Source organism: Candoia aspera, chromosome 2 (genome assembly GCF_035149785.1).
Source record: "Candoia aspera isolate rCanAsp1 chromosome 2, rCanAsp1.hap2, whole genome shotgun sequence".
Lineage (NCBI taxonomy): Eukaryota > Metazoa > Chordata > Lepidosauria > Squamata > Boidae > Candoia > Candoia aspera.
In genome coordinates, this window is record NC_086154.1 from 66,920,149 (window position 1) to 66,929,001 (window position 8,853).

Here is an 8,853-nt window from a genome sequence, read left to right on the forward strand (position 1 = left end):
CTTGAATTAGAGGTAGAAACAGACAGGTAACCAATGCAGCTCACAGAGCAGAGGTGTAATGTGTTCTTCTAGAAATACACATAACTGCCGCACCACTGCATTCTGTACCAGCTGAAGCTTCCATATAGTCCTCAAGGGCAGCCACATGTAGAATGCATTATAGTAGTCCAACCAGGAAGTGACTAGGCATGAGTGACTGAGTACAGCCTCTCAATCTAGAAACAGATGCAAGTGACACACAGTACCAAATTGAACAAAGCCCTCCTAGCCATGACTGTCACCTCCTCAAGCAGAAGTTGTGAGTCTAGGAGAACCCCCAGATTTGCAGCGGGGGGCGGTGTTTGGGGCAGTGCAACCCCATCCAGCACCAAAGATGGTATAGTCCTAGAACTGGCAGGCCCCAAAACCTAAATCAGCTCAGTCTTGCCAGGGTTCAGTTGAAGCCTGTTGTTCCCCATCCGGTCCCTCATGGTCTCCAGGCACCAGGATAAGGCGTTGTAATGGTTGCCTAATCCCAAATACTCAGTCTCACAAGCTCGGGCTTAAAGATAACTGATTTATTGAAGGAATAGTATGCAAATACAGAGAAAGCTGAGAATGAGCAAAAGCGCGCCAAATACAAACTTAAAAGCCTTGCCTGCAAGCCAGTCCCGCCCCAAGCACCCGTCAGTACGCACCCCCTCCCAGGTGCTAGAAACCGTTACACACGCCTGGGAAAGTAACCTTGAACAGGATCGCAAACCCAAACATACATTCCAAAGTTCCAAAACAAAGGAGGGCGCAGGAATGGAAAAACCCTGAATGAGCGAAGCGAATGGACACGGAAAATGACTTGACATGTGAAACGTTACAATGTTAACAGAACATTGAAATGGGAAACATGACAGGCGTCAACAACATCACTTAATTCACCAGGCCACAGATGTATAATTGAGTATCATCAGCATAGTGATGATACCTCACCCTATGACGATGGATGAGCTCACCCAGCAGCCTCATGTAGATGTTGAATAGGAGTGGAGAGAGCACTGACCATGCAGCACCCCAGACAGTAGGGGCCGAGGGCGGGATCTCTCCTCCCCCCAATCACCACCAACTGGAATTGACCCTGAAGAAAGGAGGGAACCAGCATGCTGTGCCACCCATCCCCCGTCCTCTGAGTTGATCCAGAAGGATACCATGGTTGATGGTATTGAAAGCTGCTGAGAGATCATGTACGGCAAGGATGCACAACCCCCATCCTGCCCATGCCAGAGATCATCCCAAAGTGCGACAAATGCTGTTTCCATCCCATATTTGGGTCTGAATCCTGACTGAAAAGGATCCAGATAATCTGCTTCATCCAGGGTCCTCTGAAGCTGTTGCACAACCATCTTCACAACCACTTTCCCCAAAAGGGGAGGTTAGATACTGGATGAAAATTGTCCAGTATTGTGAGGTCCAGCAATGGCTTCTTGAGGAAGGGGAGAACCAAAGCCTCCTTAAGACAGGAACAACCCCCTCACTCAAAGAAGAATTTACCACCACTAGAACTCACTCATGCGACACCCCCCAGGCCACCTTAACAAGCCAGGAGGGGCATGGATCTAAAGAGCAGGTGGCTAAGCTCACAGTCCTAAGGATCCTGTCCACTTCATCAGGCCCAACAGGTTCAAATCGTTACCAGTTAATCAGGTAAGACTCCACCCCAGGCATCTCCTCCGGATCTGCAACAAGGCCAGTGTCCAACTGTGAGTGAATTCAAACAACTTTGTCTGACAGATGCTGAACAAATTCTTCCACGCCCCTGCAGGGGGTTCTCCAAGTCCCCTTTACCCAAGCAGGCACGTCACCCAAAAAGAGGGCCAGAGGACTGCTATCCATGATGCAATAATGACAGAGAAGTATGCTTTGCTGCTCTTACCACCACAAGATAGGCCTTAATAGCAGCTGTAATCCATGTCCAGTAGAGTTCATCCTTGTAGAATGCCAGTGATGCACCATATGTCTCTTCTCTCATTTCATCTGCATTAACTCCTCCATGAACCACAGGGATCCTCTTATTCCAAGTGGAAACTGAGGCTTCAGATGAACCATGCAGCAGACCAGCAGGAATAACTCCCAGCTCTCTCTGAAACCCATCAGGGACCATCAGTTGCCAAGGCAGACCGATCTAATAGGTCTAGTCTCCCTGCAGTGGATGGTGGCACCAGAGAATCCCATGGTAATCAGGGCGGGATCTGACCATGACAAGGGGGACACCAAAAGCTCCCCCAATTTCAGATCACACAGCCACTGCTCTGACAGGAACACCAGATACGGTGTATGACCACTGACCCATGTTGGGCTCTGGGATAAGCCCATGGCCATCATCTGGGATAAGCCCATGGCCATCATCATGGCCACTCCTGAGCTGCCTCAGACCCCTCTCCCAGAGAAGGCAGACTGAAGTCCCCCAAGACTTCAAGTCTGGGGAACCGCTGCCAATCCATGGATGGAGTCAAGGAGCTCAGGCAGGGAGGTTGCTATGCAATAGGGAGGCTGGTACAACAGCAACAATCCCAATTGATCCCTAGAGCCCAATTTAATGAACAGGGTCTCACATCTGGTGACTTGTGGTGTAGCGCCCCTGAAGGTCTCGAGCAATTCCTGGATGATAATTGCCACACCCCCACCCGAATGCCACACCCAAAAGCTAGCTGGGCATATCTTGGAAAGGGCCACCCCACCCCTTCTGAACCCAGCCAGGTCTTGGTAATACATGCCAGGTCAGCCCTCTCATCAGTAATTAAATTGTAGATGAGGGAGGCCTTATTACAGACCGACCTGGCATTTAGAAGCAGCCGCCGAAAGCCAGGGTGTCTGAAGATCTGCTGACCAGGTACAGGGACTGAGATCAGGAGCTGGAACACAAACTGGTTTAAGACATCAGTCCTGTGTTCCCTGAGAACGGCCCACATCCTGTCTCCCACTATAACTCCCTATGCCCATCACCACCATAATATTTTGGCCCACCCACATCCCCCCCAAAGGCCGCACCATCCCCCAATCCAGGCCCCTCAATTCCCAAGGCAATCTCATCCATCCCAGGGACGGGGAGCCAGGCACCCCAAGGCACTTCAACTTCATTGGCTCTCAGCGCCATTGGGGAGTCCAGCACTTACCTCCCCCACTCCAACCACAAACATGGACACAAACTCACAGGAACCCCTCCCTGCAGCTCTTACCCAGGGGGTTCCCTTCCATGCAACTGACCTAACCAATCCCCCTCTCGCTCTCACCCAGAGGAGGAAATCAGTGCTCGGTGGGAAAATCCCCAGTCCACAATCAGGCACCTAACCGGCAGATGGGATTAAGCCAAAGTGGTGCCCTTCTCCCTCCAAAGTTCCAGAATCCCACTAGGCCTTCCAGATAAAAAGTGGCCAGAATGTAGCTCAACAATTCCTGGCAGCAGCCAACAAGCTCACGCAGTCCAAAGAGGTAGAGTTGGTGGTAGCAAACCAGGTTGCAGACATAGCAAGAGGGACCCTGGTGAGATCCGGATTGTAAAAGACCCCAAGCACGGCCAGCACCAGGCTGGGTGCAATAAACGCCCCACCTGCGAAGGAACATAGCTGGCTTGGCCCAGCAGCAGCTCCTCCTACCCTTCCAGCCTCCAGAATAACCAAGAAGGTCCAAATGGGGCATCAGTCACAGTAGGTGCCATCAAAAACATCATGCAGCCATGCAAATGAGACAAACCATCCAAGGTTCCTGTTCTCTCTGCCGTCTTACCACTGCATGACCATCACCCTGTTATGTGCAAGGTTGAAGAAGCAAAGAAGCACCAACTTTGCTAGCAAACTACAGCTCAGCTGTCCCATAAAATGCTAACCGAGCCAGTCCTTTCACCAGCTGGCATAAAAAAGAATGAAAGGTTGGCTGCCGAGGTAGTATCTGCATTTTTCGTTTTGGAGAGAAGTAGTTATATTATCACATTAATTTAAAGGCTAGAGTTGTGTAATGGACAACTCCTGCAGACGCTGACTTTGAGCCAGTCACACACTCAGCTCAAGTAGGGTGGTTGTAGAGGGAGAAATTGGAGGAGCAAATGCAGCATCAGCCATCTTAAGCTCTCGGGAAAGGTGGAATGTAAAGGTGGGCTATAAATGTAACAATATGATACGATGTGAAAAAATAATAACTTAGTATTAAGGGCTTCTCTTTGACGGTGGCAATTGAAATCAGTTATAGGATACTTACTAGAAATAAGATGCTGATAGGTGTGTCCTGGCATGTTCTTTTTCTATAGCCTTCTGTAGTTGAAATCTCATTTATGGGTTTTTGGTTTTTTGCTATCCAGTCTTATTAGTTTCTAGCCCTCTTGCCAATGACAGTTGCAGAATCCATTCAATCGCTCAAGCCTATTCCTGCTGTCTTGGAAGAACAAGCTGACCAGAAATTAAAAGGCCAATTACCTCAATTGGATTGTGCCATTTAAGCAATCTGTGCAATGAAACTAAAATAAGCACAGAAGTAGCACTTCCGTAGCATGCTTTAAGTCCCTCACATGTTCTGGATGTCTCTTAGTTTTGCCTTTTTTAAAATTCCTCTTTATAGCTTTGGATTGGTTCTGAATACCAACATTCTGGTGTTAGGTTCTTCAGAAGCAAAACGTGTTGCATTTTCTAACTTGAATCTTAAGAAAAATAAATCCAATCACACATGAATAGCAGTAGTTGTGTTTGAGTGTTTAGGGAATCCAGGTATGATGTTTCCAGAGAAAAGCATTTTAGGCAACAGACCATTGACTGGCCAAATAAAAAAATGAGGTTGTCAGGATATCCTCCACAAGGGATAGAAAATCTGATTCATGACCATGTGCTTCAACTCTGTGAGATCAAGGTTTTGGAGGAAGGTTCATATTGCACTTCAGCAGCAGCAGCATTTCAAGCAGATGCAACCCAGAGCAGCAATTTGATGTGCAATTGAAGGAGAAATAGGGATGATATTACAGTGCTTTGCATTCTGAAGACTCTTGTAATGATCCCTATCTCCTCTCCAGCTCTAGATGATGGCAGTGGTTGTCCTCATGATGCATGTTAGAAAATGCTGGGATACCCAGCAAGGCATACTAACTATGGACCCTAATTTTGGATAATAGAATGAGATTGTGGAGAACTGGAATCAGCTTGCTGGACCACCAGTTAGACTCAACATACTTCTTTCCATCTGTATTTGTGAAGAGATCTCGAAGTAGGATGAACCATGTTTTGCTTTTGACTGAGGGTGAATTTAAGAAGCAAATGTGATATAGCCACAATTGCAATTTGTGCCCTTTCTGCATAGAATTATAGCATTCAGATAGCTTTGCCAATGTAGTCCTTAAACTGCAAGTTTTAGTACATTAACATCTTAATCTTACAGTGCTTACCCAGAATGAGATGTTAAGTTTCATGTTTTGTTGGTCTTACATTTTACCAATACAGATGGATATAAAGTAGCCAGTCTTAGCGTAGTGTCCTCCAAATATACTAAATTTCAACTCCTGTGGTTGAGAATAATGGGAGTTGAAGTCCAATATATATGGATAGCACCAAGTTAAGAACTCAAACTATGTAGAAACACAAGAGGAGGAAAAAGTTTTTTTTTCAAAGTTACAAAAAGAGGTGACTTCCGACTTTTAACAGTAAGGATATACAAAAATTGCCATAATCAATCCCTTACTCTATATTAAACCAAAATCATATTTTTTCTATAAATCGTTCCATTGAATTGTTCCACTGGATTAGTAAAAATCACTAAATACTGTTACTCTTTCCCCTTATATTAAAAGAAAAAAAAAACTATATAAACCCCCTAATAAACTCCTCCCCAAAGATAGCATTTATGTAATTATTTCCTTCCTACTACTATTCTATACATTTGTCTACTATAATAAAGATCAAACTAAAAAACATATAAATTGTCTGCCATTGTATTTGATAATACAACAATTTTAACAATCATATTAAACCCAAAACCATCCAAATAAACACTTTTATTATACCTTAAAAGTCTTAATCCAAATTGTTAAAAATATATGAAATCAGCCAAGTCCTAGAAGCAATCCATATAAATGGTCTTAAACCCTTATTCCACTTCCAAATAAACCAGAGCATTTACATATCCCCACAATGTGCACTGAGCTTTTCTCTTGAAAAAAATCGAACAGCCCAACTGCCCCCCTCAAAAACTCCAACTTCTCTTCAGGAGACCTCCCATACATAATGACTCCTTCATTTCCACCAGAAGATCAATTTCACTTGTGGCTTGCAACTCGCTCTCCCCCTTAAATTTCTCCAACTCGACTATGCAATCTTCATCCAGCATTTCAACAGAAATCCCGATCTCACTCTTAGAAGAGACATTTCTGTCACTGTTAAATTCATCAGTTTCATCCATGACATCCCAAACTAGATGACACATTTTAGACCTCATATTTTCCACAGTGTCCTGAATATCTTGCATAAAAACTTGGTAGGAATCAGAAAAAATCTGGTAGAAGTCAAAATCTGTTTAAAATCCTCCATGTCTCACGCAGTAGATTATGATGCCTCCTAGGAGCTTAACCAGTGAAAGTCAGATAGGGAATTCTGAATGTGTTTACGCAAGTGAAAGTGCGGTAGCAGACAGTTCCCCAGGGAAAATAGAAGCAGAAAACTGAAAGTTCAAAACAGCTAATTCAATTTTTTTCTCTTGTGTTTCTACACTTTTTTAGTTTTTTCTCTTTTTTTCTTGGTAGTTTTTTGTTTTTCTGTAGTTTTTATCTTTGTTTGAAACCTAATAAAATTCTTATTAAAAAAACTCAAACTATGTGTGGATGATAACAGATAAAAGATGACAACTGAGGCTGGGTGCTTGAGTGTGATGGTGAATGTTAGATAATTTTAGGAAACTGCATTTGTGGTTGATGCTGGTGCCTTTTCCTTTCAGGACATGAAATCAGCTATCATCACACCCTGCGGTCATTTTTTTCATGCAGGCTGCCTTAAGAAATGGTTGTATGTGCAAGAAACCTGTCCCTTGTGTCACTGCCAACTTAAAAATACGACTCAGCCCCCTGGGTTAGGCCTGGAGCCAGGGCCACAAGTAAATCTTGGAGCAGAGCAACATACTGTTCAACAAGAAGCTATTGGGGCCCCCAATATTCAACACCAGGAAGGGACTGGAGGTGAGCCTGTGGATGATGGACAAGCTGTCATGGGACCGAGTTCTGTGCAGGACTCTGTTGATGTCAAGGAAGGCTACATCACTCCGGACAGTGCATCTCCTAGTGAGGCCAACCGGGTAGCAACTGCCCCAGAAGGATTGGCTGAAGAACAGGAAGAGATGATAACACAAGACCTAAGAGGGGGCATCCAGAATTGAACTAGCAATGGCTGGTGCAAGAATAAGCACTCCAGGGCTCAGCAGATGGAGTCTTCTCCTTTTTCTTGTTGTGAGCAAGTTTAATTCTCAGAATGCTGGCCAAAATGTATTTATAATATTCCATGCTGATTTCTGTGAGCTGCTTGGTTTACGGGGCTGCCAGTGCATTCCACTGGAAACTGCTTTTAGAATCTGCCTCTGTGTTACAGAAGGGCAGAATCTGGGAATCTGAGTTGAGTATTTGGGGCTGAGAATCTTAAGGGAGGGAACACAAGAAGAGGGTGAAAAGAGAGTAGTGAAAGAGAGAGAGAGACTAGAGACTAGTGGAACAAAAGTCAGTATTGCTCATATTGAAATGGGAAAGTAAAACAGAAGGACAAAAGTAGTATGTATGTCTCTTTGGCCTCATCGTTCTGCAGTGAATGGAGCTCGGTCAAGAACACTGACCAAAATCATGTAGAGGCCTGAAGTTCAAACAGTGCCAATATAGAGGACTGTGTTGGGCTAGAGCAGTGCTCAAGTATGTTGGGGGGTAATGCTTTGGGCATGACAGGGCATTTACGTTCATGTAATCTATAGCAATCTTGACTTTTTATGCTGGAGTCTTCAACACTTAAACATTTAGTCTTTTTTTTAAAAAAAACACCAAGCATTTTGGACAGCACGGGCAGTATGAAGTAAATTAAAGCTCCAGTGAACCCTCTCTCAACTCCACCAGTGAGTGCGGGAGAGTGACGGGAGGAGTTTTAGGCTGCGGATTGAAGCCTTCTCTGTGCTGTTCGGTTTCATATACATATATATATACACCCATATATACATAAATATATTTATAATTTCTTGCAGCTGAATTAAAGCAGTATTAATCTGGCAATATTTGCACCTTTGGGAATGAGTACATAAATTGTATGATCAAATGCCGCAAATGCCAATCCTAAGGCTGTTAATAGGATCTGCACCTATTTCTCCCTTTGCCCCTTCCTCCTTGACAAGGTTGTTTGTGTATTTAAATTTTTACATCCATCATGGCTTTTTAGGTAGAACTGGGGGTGGGGTGGGAGCTGGCAATTTTTTATGTGAATTTTGATATGAAAAGGAACAAGTCACTTATTTATACATTAGGCTTGGCACTCAAAAGTGTGGATTTTTTTGTTTTGTGAATTGTAGACATTTTATTTTTAGTAGCGAACCTGCGTGTAGACTGACAGACATAACTGGATGTCTTTAATAAACAATGTTTGAAGTTTTTTTTTTACATTTGATTGTTTTTTCTTCATAGAGAGATTTTCTTAATAAATAAACACAATAGGCTTGGGAAAAACTTAATACCTACAGGCTTTGGCTTTCAGTAAACTGTCACCATGACTGGACCAATCTAGGGAGAGAGAAATATTCTCTCAAAGCTCTGCTTGATGCTTGCTGTCCCATCATGCGCCTTATGGAATTTTAGATTTGTTCTGCCAGGCTAGGCATTCTCATGACTTGTTC

At 44.0% G+C, this 8,853-nt stretch overlaps 1 protein-coding gene across 2 annotated transcripts in view; it reads left to right on the plus strand.

Moving 5' to 3' along the window:
* RNF145 (ring finger protein 145) overlaps positions 1 to 8,590 on the plus strand; it is an 80,417-nt gene extending 71,827 nt beyond the window's left edge. For both annotated transcript variants that reach the window (XM_063292123.1, XM_063292124.1), the window contains one exon: positions 6,934 to 8,590. In XM_063292123.1, coding sequence (XP_063148193.1) covers positions 6,934 to 7,368 — 435 coding nt within the window. In that variant the 3' untranslated portion in view covers positions 7,369 to 8,590. The remainder of the gene's footprint in view (positions 1 to 6,933) is intronic.
* Positions 8,591 to 8,853: the final 263 nt, after the last annotated feature.